The sequence below is a fragment of the Prunus mume genome, linkage group LG2, assembly GCF_029339155.1.
Source record: "Prunus mume cultivar Tortuosa linkage group LG2, ASM2933915v1, whole genome shotgun sequence".
Lineage (NCBI taxonomy): Eukaryota > Viridiplantae > Streptophyta > Magnoliopsida > Rosales > Rosaceae > Prunus > Prunus mume.
In genome coordinates, this window is record NC_142699.1 from 19481482 (window position 1) to 19494992 (window position 13511).

The following is a 13511-nucleotide window of genomic DNA, read 5'->3' on the forward strand; positions in this document are numbered from 1 at the left end:
ATTTATGTGCGGATTTCAAATATGACATTTACAAATTTTTAGTAGATGTATGCCATTGAAATTGGTGGGAATCTTTTTAATTTTTTAATTTTGTTAATTTTTGGGTCTCCATTGTCTTGTTGAATAATGCAGAAAGTTAAAGAGATTCATGGGATTTTTTAAGTTCTGGGGTTTTAATATCCCGGAAAGGCTATAATGAGGAATTTAGAGTAAGGAGCTTCTTTGAGGCATTCAATCATACCATCAACAAATGTGAGAAAATTAATAGACTTAAATGTTTTTAATGATTTGATGGTGGAATTGAAATAAGCTCCTTATTCTAAATTCCTCATTCTAGAAAGGAAGAGAAGCCCAAGCTTTGATAATGATTATTCTTGCAAGACTTTGATAATAGCTTTAAGAATAATAAGGGATTTGTAGCTCAAATAGTTAAAAACAGTTATTCTCACATCGGAGATCTTCGAATACGGAATCCGCCTCCCTTAATATTGCTATGTATTAAAAAAGAATGGGCTTACAATTTTTTTAATAATAATAAAAGTAATGGGCCAGTGCGGTTTTCCTAGTCCTAGTCGAATAGGGAGAGTCTAATAAAAGACTATTTAAGGATTAAAAAAAGAAGTCTAATGAATTTAAGCAAAATGCTCATATTTAATGAGTATTTTAAATCTTTATTTAATACTAACTATTTTTTATTTTATTTTTTAATAGAGATGGTCCAATAAAAAAAAGTTATTACATTCATGACTCTCTAAATTAGAGAGTATGGTTGGAGTTGAAATTTTTTAGAGAGCTCCTAAAATAGTTTTCTTATATTTTTAGCTAAATTTTAGCTGAGAAATAGATAACATCATTGTGGATGCTCTTATAGGATTTTATTTATGAATTTCAATAATCAAGAATTTTTAATTATGAATTTAAAAAAATTATATCATAGAATTTATAAAATTTGAATGAACCAAATGGATTTTTTCATATAAAAAACAAGGACCAAATGGAATTTCCACATTTTCCCTAATTAGCTCTCATTATTTTGCAAGATTTATAGGGGTCTGATTGCAACCTTCAATATGTAGCTTCTCTCCGTTCAATATGTACTCCTCTCTGTGATCGAGTTTGGTATTTATACTTCCTAATAAAAAATCCCATATATAAGACTTTTTGTTACTTGATTGAATATCACTAGAAAAAAATTTATATTATTTAAAATTCTTAATTAAATACACCCCCTGTAAGCTCTCTCTCATATAGACGCATAGAGGCCCAACTGGAAATCGAAAAGAAGCAGAAGGAACAAGAAGGAAGAGGGAGAGAGGTGAATCTAAAATCTGAAATTGCAGAGGTTTGAGAATGGCGCAGCAAGCAGTGCAGAAGAACACGCTGTATGTAGGAGGGTTGGCGGAGGAGGTGAACGAGTCGATTCTGCACGCGGCGTTCATACCATTTGGGGACATCAAGGACGTGAAGACGCCGCTGGACCAAGCCACACAGAAGCACCGGTCTTTTGGCTTCGTCACATTCTTGGAGAGAGAGGATGCATCCTCCGCCATGGACAATATGGACGGCGCCGAGCTCTACGGCCGCGTCCTCACCGTCAATTATGCCCTCCCTGAGAAAATCAAGGGTGGTGAACAGGGTTGGGCCGCTCAGCCCAGTACGTCCTTTTTCCTTTTACTCCTCCTCCTCCTCTCTTTACATTATTATTGTTATTATAAAAAAAATTCTTATTTATTTTGTGTATGCGTTTGTAGATTTGATTGTTGCTTGATTTGTTTAGATGGGTTTGGTTGATTGATTAATTAGGGTGTTTGATTTCTTAGTCTTGTTGTGAATTTTGGTTAGGGTTTGTGATTGATGCTCTGTTGGGTTTGGTTGTTCTTGTTATTAAGTGGGTATGGGTTTGCTTGTTCTTGTTTACTACTTTTGGGGTTTAGGGTTTTAGGATTCAGTTTGGGTATGATGCAGTCAAATAGTCTTAGGTGTTTCTCCTTAGAGTCGTTGATAAGCTCTGGGAATTTCCTACTATTATTGGTTATGGTTAGTAAAGGAAATTTGTACGTTAATGTGCTAGAAGTAACTTCCGTTGAAGTTATGAAAATTAGGCAACAACAGAAGAATGCAACCCTTAAGTGTATATAGTTGAGGTTGATAGAAAAAGATAGATAAGGTTGAATTAGAAACAGTTGAATAACATCTTTGAGCAAAAGTTCACTTGATCTTGCACTGAACTAGAATTACTTTAAAATCCTTCATTCTTTGAAGGTGAGCTGCATTTGCATTCAAGCTTGAAATTTAATGATGGATGCTTAATAACTTCTGTTCTTGTTCTATTACAGTCTGGGCAGATGCAGACACATGGTTTGAGAGGCAGCAACAAGAAGAGGAAATGCAGCGTATGCAGGCCGAGAACCGGGCTGCCATGCAGGCTGCGGAAGAGTTACACAGGAAAAAGAAGACAGAGGAGCGAGAGGGGGAAAAAGAAGAGGAAATCGAGATGAAGGATGACCCCATGGCAAGGGCTGAAGCAGAGGTTTTGAAACAGAATGACTAGTTCCACTGCTCCCAAGTGAAAATTAGGAGAGAAAAATGTGTTTGTTTCCATCAAATCCTTGTAATTTGTCAAGCTCTCTTGTAAAACTTTGCTAACGAAACAAATACCAGATTCTTAATTTCTTATAGATGATAGATCGTCCTTTTTTTTTCTTTTTGGGTAAAACCGTGGAAAGGTTTTTAGGTTGTGTGAGGTGTTTGTTTTTCATGGTTTCTGTGTGTTTATTATGTGTGTTAGTAGAAGAGGATTTAAGTTAAATACAGTTCCTTAAATCAACTGCGATCCAACGTTAAACAGATACTTCAGACATGGAAGCAATAGGACAAGTTGGAGAACAAAATCGTCCAAAGGTGCCTCAAGCCTAATTATTAGGAACGATGCGGCGCCGTTTGGCGTTCTTACCTGCACGCCCTACGCACGTGCAAAGTTCTCATCCTGTTTACCTATTTCCTCTCCCGCTAATCTCTTTGGAGTTGTTTACTGACAGTGAAGACACTTCCAAGTTTGCAACCCTTCAAACCCGCACACTTATCACTTCTCTCATGGCTTAATACTAGCAACACCCAATAGTTGGAAATTGGAATTACTTGGGCAACGAAGAAGTTGAGCTCTTGGTAGCTCTGTCGATGGCATCTCTTTCTTTCACTCACTTTCTCCTCTTACCCAGGTTCTCTTTCTCTCTCTCTATCTCTCTGATGAAAATCCAGTCTTTTCATTTAAAACCATGTGGTTCCTTTGCTCCTTAATTCAAATGGATATCCCAACTGAGCAGAAATGAAAAAATGAGAAACCTTTTCTGGGTTTGGATAATTGTAGAGTTTTCTCGATGGATTTTAAGATAAAAGCCATGAAAAAACTTGAATTTTCTTAAACCTCTAAAACCCTACAATTATTAATTGCACTTCATAGTCTTGGTCAAATATTTTTTTTTTCTTCTTACACTTCCTTCAGCTCAATTACCAAATGAATGGTAATGGTTGTGATAGTCAACTTGTTTATTAAAATTTGCAGGTGCCATTTGGATTGGCCCAGTAGCCCCTCACTGAACTTTGTGCAGCTTCAGGGTCTTAGATTACATAGTAAAAAGCGGGGCCTTGCTGCTGTCCCTAAAAAGATAAACTCAGAGAACTCAGCTGTGGAGGCATCCAATGAAGATGAGGTTGTTGTGAAGAAAAAGACATCTAGGACTCCCAAACGAACTCGAAAGAAAACAATAGCCGAAACAGATGCTTCAAGTGAGGAAAGCATTATTTCTGCATCTAGTGAAGATACCAAGAAACCGCGTGGAAGAACTCGTAGGAAAGGTAGTCCTCCTTATTGCTCTTTTAGGTCTTGTTACTTAAAAATCTGTCTTGTATGTGCTAAACCTGCAATTTAATTTATCTAGCTGCATCTGCGTCTACAAGCACGGAGGAAGAACAAACCGAGAAGAAGGTACGGAGGAGAAAAACTAAGAAGAAAGATGATGTTGAGGAGCAGGTTAGTGAAGCTGAACTTAGTGAGCCTGAGGAGTTTACGTTCATTGTGGATATGAAGGATGAGAATACAGAAGACATAGAATTGGAAATAGATGAGGGAGAGGATATTAGCTATACTTATGATTGGCCTCCTCTTGTTTGTTGCTTTGGGGCTGCACAACATGCTTTTGTGCCCTCAGGAAGGCCAGCCAACAGACTTATAGATTATGAAATACATGAAAGAAAGAAAGACGCATTATGGGCTCCTGAAAAATTTATTAGGTCTCCTGGGGGATCTGCAGGCAGTGTTGCAATTGCTCTTGCAAGCTTGGGTGGCAAAGTTGCTTTCATGGGAAAACTTGGGGATGATGAATATGGTCAGGCCATGCTATATTATATGAATGTCAACAATGTTCAAACTCGTTCTGTTCGAGTTGATAGTAAAAGGGCAACTGCAGTATCACAGATGAAGATTGGTAAAAGGGCTCGCTTGAGATTGACTTGTGTCAAACCCTGTGCCGAGGATTCTTTATCAAAGTCAGACATCAACATTGATGTGCTAAAGGAGGTAAAAGCTTTCAGTCCCAGTTAATCAGTTTGTTTTGATTTAATCATAATTGAATTTAAAAACAAAACCCATTAGACATGATCTAAATTTATTTCACTGAGTGTGTAAACATTAGATTCATTATTTACTTCTATGATTAGAGAAGTCATGGATAGCTTTTAACAACCTATGGTGCAGGCAAAGATGTTTTACTTCAGCACGCATTCTATGCTTGATCAAAATATGAGATCAACTACACTGCAAGCAATCAAGCTTTCAAAGAAATTAGGAGGAGTTATTTTCTATGATGTAAACCTTCCATTACCGCTATGGCATTCTTGCGAAGAAACAAAGTTGTTCATACAGCAAGTGTGGAACCTTGCTGATATTATTGAGGTTACCAAGCAAGAGCTTGAGTTTATTTGTGGGATCCAGCCCTCTGAGGAATTTGACACCAAAAATAATGACAGATCAAAATTTGTCCATCATACACCAGAAGTGGTTGCACCGCTTTGGCATGAAAATCTTAATGTTTTGTTTGTGACAAATGGGACTTCTAAGATTCACTACTACACAAAGGAGCACCATGGTGCTATTAATGGGATGGAGGATCCCCCTATTACTCCTTTCACTTCTGATATGTCAGCATCTGGAGATGGCATTGTGGCGGGTAAACTCTTGTGATCTGCATATCTATTGATTTTTTATTTTTTCTAATGATTATATCAACTAGTGCTTTCACCATGAGAGTAGGGCCTGCTTGGCCCTGCATTTGGGTGACAACTGCCAGAACTCCTAAATAAGAACCATTTATTGTGCCTCTAGTGCTTAGGAGAAGCCTGTAGTGGTCCATTATAGTTATTCTCTTTCTGGGGATAGTGGTGGCTCAGTCAAGAAATGTAGATACAAGCCTCTAGTCCCTGGCAGGCTTATTCTTTAAATAAGTGCTGTTTTGTAAGATTTAGATTCCAGCTATTGGTTTAGGGCAAGTCCTGTTAAGTTTCCGTTGCACACAGTAATTGAACTAAAGAACCTGTCGTTTTCTCTTCTTAGTGGATAGCATTGTGCAGAAATTCATTGATGCCTATAATCATATTCTTGTCATTAAGATATAGCATCACTTCTATAATCTTAAATGTATATCTCCCAATTGTATGAGTTCCTAGTGTTTAAAGAAGGCACTAATTATATCATTTTAGACAAATTTCCGGTTTTCCTAAGTGCTTTTTTTTTCGTGACTTCTTTTCAGCTCTCATGAGAATGTTGACAGTTCAACCACATCTTATTACTGATAAAGAATATTTGGAGCACACAATCAAGTATGCAATTGATTGCGGGGTCATAGATCAATGGTTGCTCGGGCGAGAACGCGGCTTCCCTCCTAAAGAGGATATGGAAGAAGTGGTTCCTGATCCAGATGGTATAAGATCTCTAACAGAAATGGAATATCGCACACTAGAGAGTGTAAGTTAAAATCCAGGTTGTGTTTGCAGTTTCCATTGATAAATAGAATTTTATTGTGTTGTTTGTAGACCTCAAGATTACACAGGGCCAAAAGGTTTACTTTTCTTGTAGAGTGAACTAATGTAGTCATGTAGCATTTATAATTAAAACTGTCCAGGCCCTTTTCAATGGTTTTTTTTTTTTTTTTTTAAATTTTAATTTTTAAGTCACAGAAGTGAAATATTTTATGGAGACTGGGAACATTTTATATCATCCTAATCTTATCCAAGTAGAGTATGCATTCCACACGCTTCCCTATGTCACTTTATTCAGAAAAAGATTGGAGATGTTAAGTAGTTTTCATTAATTAATTATGTGTAGTTGAGGGGTAGGTGGAGAAGAGTAGGGTTTAACGGCGTTGTATTATCATAAAACAAATGAAAATAAAAGAATTAAGCAGGATTCTTTATATAAACCAGCTCAAGTCATGCTAAAAACTGAACCAACAGTGTGAGGGATTTTATATAAACCAGATTGGTTTTTGATGAGGGGGACAGATCAATATTCCATCCAGAGATTATCATTTCGTAAGACAAACAATTAGCACAAACTCAGAAGTTGCGGTAACCCACTCGTATACCCAATTTTGCTAGACTGACCCAACAGTCCTCAAGAAAAAAGAAACCAAATTATGACAACTTTCAAGTTTTTTTTTTTTTAAATAAACAAAATATAATATAATATCAGAAAAACCTTTGATCTTGTCTAATTCCCCTCTGAGATGTTCAAGATCTTGTGTTTAAGAGCTCAAGAGCAAATAAAGAACAATATAATCATCATTTGGGTGGGGCCTTCGCTTTTTAATTAATATAAATAATGCCCTCAATGGTCCATTTGTATGGAGATATTGACCAAAATTTGAGAACCGAAAGAAGAGAAAATTACAGAGCACCAGGGGGCCAAAAAACAAGACCTTTGCTGAATATCCGTAGGCTACTCTTCAAAATGTCCATGGGTTGGTTTACCAATGAGAACATCATCCATCGACCTTGAGCCATTCCTATAAGCAAATAGAACCAGAAATGGCTTTTGCATTAAGACCCCAACTTTATTGACCTCTTCTTACAAAAGGATAGTAATCACACTTCTCCAAACCCCACTAAACTAGAGAGGAAGGCAAGGCAAAATGGGGAGATTAGCCCAAAAGCTTGAACAAAAGGTGGCTAACGAAAACGAAATAGAATCACAGGTGTTGAATCCCTCCACTACATACAAACATACACTTGGACATGATGAGATTTCGACCCTATGCAGAAAATTGGGAACCCTCAAGTTTTGAGGCAGCTGCCTTGTCCAAAAACCACACCAACTTCCCTTTCAGTGGCTGGGCAACCCCTGCCGGCACTGATGGGGAGTCAGATCCCACGTCATCGACTGCCAGGTGCACAGCCTCTGCTTTGCTGTCACCGGTTGCGACTATAGCTACATTGGATGCTGAGTTGATGACGGGCAAAGTGAATGTGATTCGCTCAGGTGGAGGCTTGGGGGAATCAGTTATAAAAGTTACCCATTCATCTTTCTCCTCAAGCGCCGAGTGGTTAGGGAATAGCGAGGCAACATGGCCATCAGGCCCCATTCCCAGGAGGATGAGATCAAATTTGGGGCAGTCACTTATATCAGACACGCTGATCACACGAGATTTCACCAACTGACGAATGACAAACTCATAATCATCAGCAGCCTCCTCTGCTGACACTGTGTCATTAATAGAATGCACATGACTGGGAATTATAGGTACCTGCAAACATGATATGAAAATGAACATCAGCATAAAGATGGACGACCAAAATTTACCAAAATCAAAATAAACACTGCAATGATCTAGCCACCATTCACAACTAAAAGCTTTTCAATGAAAGAAAAAGGCAAACTTCATAACTTTTCAGTTCCAATATACTAATACACGATCCGCAGAAGATTGTAATAAGTTTGAGTCCATCTGTTCTCTAATAATAAAGGATATTATGTGCACAAAACTAGCAATATAGTCCTGATGGCTTTCAGCAATCAGCTAAAATGCACATCAGTATGCAGATGATGGCCACAGAATAATAAAAAGGGGTGCAACTTATATAGCTTGATTAACTATAACATGATACTAGATTAACTACTTACTGTATGTAATATATTCCATATTAGAAAATGCAAGCCAACAAACCGCCTCTATTACAGACTTCCTAGTGAAATTCAACTAGAGAAGTTTGTATTAAAAATATAGAGGTGATTCCTCTTCCCTACCTTAAGTGAGAGATAAAATGAGTAATCCCACTTAAAACAGCAAGATTCATTAATGACAATGGTAGAACGCATCACATCATGACTAAAGTAAGGCAAAATGATATAAATTGTCCTACGGTTCAGAAGTTGCATTCTATCAACAGTAGCGCCTCTGCACCATCAAAACTCTTTGCAAAAGGCTTTCCTTTTACAATCTTTCAAGCTTCTCTACTAATTCAGCCTAGATACTGAACAAATAATCTTATTTTCATCATATATCATTTCCTTAGATTGGGATCATTAGACGGTAGCGATCCAGTTCAAGGTGAGGAAAAGTCACCCAAGATGGCTTTGTCTTGGGCAACAAAGACTAATGCAGTGGTAACAAGCTTCAAGCTCGAAACATCAAGAGCATGAGAAGAAAGGTGAAAGATCTATCACGATATGTCCTAAATGGGCAGAAGGGTGAAAAAGAAATCTGCATTCAACCCCAAGTAAAGCACAGTTAAAGCTATTTAGGATCAGTTAAATACATACGTTTCAAGCCTTTAAAAACAGATAAACATCCATCTTACCGAACAGTTCCATTAAGAGGAAGGTTACTGTAGTAGCTATGAAATAGATTGGTGTTTAAGATGCAATAAATGACCAGACAAACTTGAATAGCTGCACCAGAAGATGGCTGCAATACATGGCGTAGTTCCAATAGTGATATGGAGATTTAGTGAAACTACAGAAATCAGCAACAGATAGAGAGTCTCGTTATACAAGAAACTTGACTGGATAAGTTTGATAAGCAGTTTAGATACAGTTCACAATTGTTGGGTACCACATCACAGCGCAGCTCATCAGTGTGTGAGGAGTTGACACACATAAAGTAGCATAATTGAGCAAACAGAACGGACCCAAATAAGGATGGAATGTGAACAGGGTTAGAGAGTAAAGTAGGAAAAACTGATTCAAGGTTCATCCCATCATTTGGTTTTTTGAAGGAGAGAGATTGGAAATAAGAAAGCATCAAGTTGAAAGCAAGGTTCTTTCCTTCGACTCAGTTACTTCAAGATCAAAATACAGCCTACAATAGGCTGGGAAAGTAAAAAGGACAGAAGAATAGCCATACAAACCTTAGACAAAAGGCGATCCTTTGCAAGCTTGTAATTGCTATCAGCATGGTTTTTTGCCACAACACGCTCGTCAGCCCAAAATATATACCATTTGGCCCAGTCTACAGTCTTGTTATAAGGAGCTTCGCAGAGTTTCCTGTTTTTCCACCAAAAATTACACATTAACACAAAAAAACATAAAACAGAGAAACCAGATGTGGAAAGGAAAGCATGGATACCCCATTAAGCCAATGAGAGAACCACCAGATAAAGCAATTGCAAAGACACCCCGCTCCTTCACTGATGCCTCTGATAGTTCAGCAATGTAGTCTGCCAAATCAGTGCTAAGCTCATCCAAACTTTCATGAACTCTCAACTCTCTATCTTTGTGACCTCCGGAAAGAGCCATGCTTCCAACAAGTTTAACAGCACTATTCCGACGAGAAAAGGATCAAAATTTAGACAGAATAAAAAGAATAAACGCAATGTTACCTTTAAGTTTTTAGCCAAAAAGGAAGATCAGGCAAAACTATATAACAACCATCTGGGCAACAGAAAGTTTTCAATTATTGGTCAGAAGAGTAAACATGATATAGCCGTCCACTTGCAGCTCATGGGCATTGAATTACCTTAGGGGATTAAAAATCTTTACCATTTACAGTCCACAAAATTCATAATTCAGATGAATTTCATATAACATCAGGGCTCATCATACATAATTACTAAAAAACAATCACTGTGCGCTTGGAGTCTTAATTGAGTTCAACACTGCGATAAAACCAAAGTGTATGATGATCGTAATCTGAAGATCAAAGGGAACAAACCCATAAAGCTACTAAATTTATGAATTTCACAGCAAAAGCAGGTATACCCAGATCACAAAAAAATAAAAAACTCACATCCCATTACAGCAAGCAACTTAGAAAACACAAAGATTATTAACATAAAAGAAATACATAATGCCATGCAATCTAAGATTACTGAAACTGCAACAAACAGCAGTGCAAGGCATAATAAGAACAAGAAAAGAAGAAACAGATGCTTACAGAGAAGAAAAGGAAGAAAAAAAAGAAGAAGAAGGAGGAGGAAGAAAGAGAGAGGTGGTGGCAGAGAAGTAAGAAACTGACGAAGGTGGAAGATGGGTATCAACACGAAATTATAATATAATATATTTATAGTATCATCACATTACAACTCTAAAATCCATTTACTGATTATAATAAAAACTTCACTAGAAGTTGAAAAGGAATTTACCTTCTGGGCTTCCACGTGCATCCAATGATCGTGACAAAACGCACATACAAATACAACTCTCTCTTCAAAGTAAACGGATAAAATCCGATAGAAAGAAGATGAAAATCCAAAAAGTAAAAAACACCCGATTCTCTCTCTCGATTTCTATTCTTTTACAGAGGAACAGAAAATCCATGTATCCTAGATTCTCTGCTTAATGAAGGGATAAGACACAAGCAAAAACAAAAGTGAATAATAAATAGATAAAAGTCATTTTGTTTTTGTTTTTGTTTTTTTTTGTTTTTTTAATGCATAGTCAATTTGAGTTGATATTCCAAAAAATGTTAATAATAATTAAATAAATGTACCTCTAGTAATTTTGTCATTTAAGGCTCAAAGCCAAAAACAGAACATTTTCCAACATATCCATTTTGGTTATGGGATTTTATTTCTCTCTGCCAATATTTCCAACCTTACATTTTACTCTATGGTAATGGCAGTGCCTTAAATACCAAACTATCTTTAGCTTTTAAATATATTGCTAAAATTACTTTAAATAATATTTAACATTTCTTACATGATAAGTTAGGAAGATTGTTCCCATAAATATTGAATTTTCCTATCATATGGATTTAAGGAAGAAAAAAAAAACAAGTGATTGTACTTTCATTGTAACTTAAAAAAAAGGTGGGTGTAAATGTTTTTCTTTCTTTCTTGTGTTTCATACATTTTTGTTATCTACCAACTAAGTATTGACTTGGTGGTATTTCTCTTCTCAGAGTTGAAAGAGGGTCAAATCTCCTACAAGCCAATAATAAAACAAACCAAAAATTATTTCCTTCCTGATTTATTTTCATTTGCTTTGCACATGCTTTTTAAATTTCTTTTTCTTTGTCTCTTCAAAAGCAGCTATTTGTTCACTATTATGTGTCTTACCCTCTACCCATCACCTCCTTGTTCCCACATATTGATCATCCACCAACAGGGGGTGGTTTGTACTTGAGAATACAAGTGAGCAATTTTCTATGGGTGGGCTTTAACAAGTGCAATGAACTTTTTCTTTATCTCACTCCTCATTTCCTTGATTTGCTGCGATTCAAGCACATCAATCACACCAATTGATCAACTAATTGAAAGAACCATCTAAGATCACTGGAATTCAAGCACTTTAATTTGTTACTCCATCTTTTACTTGAAAGTGGTCATGGCATTTCATCTCAGGGGGAAAAAGGCTTTCTTGTAACGGAGATAACACTATTTCGCTATTCTCATAATAACACAATGACACGTGAAAAATTATCTCATATATCATTGTGTTATTAGAGATAGCAAAAAGTGGTATTCCCGTTGCATGACAGTTTCTGTCATTGGGGGCTTTCCTTAATCATATAAACCAGCTTTATGTCAGCTTTCATGGTGTTCATATTGAAAATATTATGTCAGCCATCATTTTCTCCAACCTCCACCACCACAATTTTCACAAGTAAGTAAATACACCATATAAATAAATAAAATGATGATGAAACACATCAAGAGTAGTTTGGAATCTCATGCTATCAAAATCAGAAAAAGTGGCAGAAGAAGTTGTTCAAGTAAAAAGTATAAAAGCCTCTAACAACAAATCAAAGCCCCTACCATCATGACAAATCAAGACTTCCTCCTTCCCTCCCTCCTACCCCAGTTTCAAGAATCTTTAGCATTACAAAAGCCTGACACACACTGATGGGGTCTTCTAACATTGTTTACTCCTTTCGGGGAGAAGCAAGCGCCATGAACCATGGCTTGGCTGACATCTTCACTTCACTCTGTTGCTTATAACTTTTGACTGTTTGACAAAGAAACAAACACCTCTCATAATGCTGCTCCCAAATGCCACTTAGTTTCTTCTGAGAGCAACTCCTCAACTTTTACCACTTTTATTATAAAATGAAGGCATAATTTTTTTCCTTTCTGTAATGACACTGCAATTTACTGTTTCTCCAAGTTGATCTAGTCTTTTTTTTAATGGTCTTATGTATGTGCTCTTTAGCTTCATTCTTTAATGGAAATTTCGTCATCCTTAATGAGAGCTCATTAGACTTCCTTCATTTTGCACCTCTCCTTGACAATTATTGAACCATTGAAAAGGATGGGCGATGAAATTGACCATACAACCATTATTTCATTTCTTTTCTTTTTCTTTTACCACTTGTATTAGTTTTCTACAAGTCATAACTTCTCTGCAATAACATTGCATGTAATCAGTTATTACAAATCATCTATGTGTTCAATGGATTGGTGGTCCTAACTAATGCTACATATTGAGGGCAATTAGCTTTTCTAGACCGTTATTTTTGACTAAACATAGTTTCATAAAAGCTCAAAGTTTCAGGACAGTGGCGGTCCTAATCGATCCCATCAGATTTTCAACTGGAAAGCAATAGCATGCAAATCTCGCAACCCTACCCCCACAAAACTTGGAGTACAAAATGAAGTACTTTTCTTTTTATGCAGATGCATTATTGAATGACAATCTGAGGCTTCCCTTCCAAAATCATCTCCTAATTGTTTCTTCTCATGGTATACTTTTCCATCAACATTTCAGCCAACGGTTTTCAAGTTCACAAGGAACTAAGAAGCTGTTTTCCATTTTTTCAAAAAGCCAACAAAGTAGTAGTCAATGTGGTTACGGCTGAAAGCAACAACATTAACACAAACTCACTTGAAATTGGCCGTTGAAATGATTGATGAGATGCCTTATATGGGGAAAATTAAGATAAAAGAGTAACGTGTGGGGAATGTAACTTCACCAAATTTTGCTCTTCCCACCTTTCAAAGTAAACTTTCATATCGCAAATTGGTATCTTTGATTATTTTACACCAATAGTAATATAAGTCATTGAATTTGAACAAAGTCTAGC

The 13511-nt window shown here is 36.7% G+C and overlaps 3 protein-coding genes across 4 annotated transcripts; 2 read left to right on the forward strand and 1 right to left on the reverse strand.

Moving 5' to 3' along the window:
• The first annotated feature begins 1205 nt into the window (after positions 1-1205).
• LOC103342039 (ATPase E1) lies at positions 1206-2678 on the forward strand. The gene is made up of 2 exons (XM_008245601.3): positions 1206-1654; positions 2337-2678. The coding sequence occupies exons 1-2, from the start codon at positions 1351-1353 to the stop codon at positions 2549-2551; spliced, it is 519 nt and encodes a 172-aa protein (XP_008243823.1). The 5' UTR covers positions 1206-1350; the 3' UTR covers positions 2552-2678.
• A 339-nt stretch (positions 2679-3017) lies between these two features.
• On the forward strand, positions 3018-6187 carry FLN2 (fructokinase-like protein). Its single transcript, XM_008245602.2, has 5 exons — positions 3018-3218; positions 3563-3855; positions 3939-4576; positions 4754-5225; positions 5805-6187. Exons 1-5 carry the CDS (start codon positions 3178-3180, stop codon positions 6026-6028), a joined length of 1668 nt encoding a protein of 555 aa, XP_008243824.2. The 5' UTR covers positions 3018-3177; the 3' UTR covers positions 6029-6187.
• Positions 6188-6816: 629 nt separating this feature from the next.
• Positions 6817-10650, reverse strand: PGL1 (6-phosphogluconolactonase 1). 2 transcript variants are annotated; one of them, XM_089045258.1, is made up of 4 exons: positions 10633-10650; positions 9618-9809; positions 9400-9535; positions 6817-7796 (listed from the first exon to the last, which is right to left on the reverse strand). In XM_089045258.1, the coding sequence occupies exons 2-4, from the start codon at positions 9785-9787 to the stop codon at positions 7305-7307; spliced, it is 798 nt and encodes a 265-aa protein (XP_088901384.1). In that variant the 5' UTR covers positions 9788-9809; positions 10633-10650; the 3' UTR covers positions 6817-7304. The 2 variants fall into 2 exon arrangements, with proteins under 2 accessions (XP_088901384.1, XP_008243825.1); XM_008245603.2 differs by lacking the exon at positions 10633-10650 and adding an exon at positions 10425-10546.
• Positions 10651-13511: the final 2861 nt, after the last annotated feature.

Excerpts from the sequence above, each read along its gene's own strand:
- LOC103342039 (XM_008245601.3), top strand. The coding sequence starts at position 1,351 with ATGGCGCAGCAAGCAGTGCAGAAGAACACGCTGTATGTAGGAGGGTTG. Across the intron at positions 1,655-2,336 it reads GGGTTGGGCCGCTCAGCCCA|TCTGGGCAGATGCAGACACA; the intron begins GTACGTCCTTTT and ends GTTCTATTACAG.
- FLN2 (XM_008245602.2), top strand. The coding sequence starts at position 3,178 with ATGGCATCTCTTTCTTTCACTCACTTTCTCCTCTTACCCAG. Across the intron at positions 3,856-3,938 it reads TGGAAGAACTCGTAGGAAAG|CTGCATCTGCGTCTACAAGC; the intron begins GTAGTCCTCCTT and ends TAATTTATCTAG. Across the intron at positions 4,577-4,753 it reads ACATTGATGTGCTAAAGGAG|GCAAAGATGTTTTACTTCAG; the intron begins GTAAAAGCTTTC and ends CCTATGGTGCAG.
- PGL1 (XM_089045258.1), bottom strand. The coding sequence starts at position 9,787 with ATGGCTCTTTCCGGAGGTCACAAAGATAGAGAGTTGAGAGTTCATGAA. Across the intron at positions 9,536-9,617 it reads TCTCTCATTGGCTTAATGGG|GAAACTCTGCGAAGCTCCTT; the intron begins GTATCCATGCTT and ends GTGGAAAAACAG. Across the intron at positions 7,797-9,399 it reads AGGATCGCCTTTTGTCTAAG|GTACCTATAATTCCCAGTCA; the intron begins GTTTGTATGGCT and ends TCATGTTTGCAG.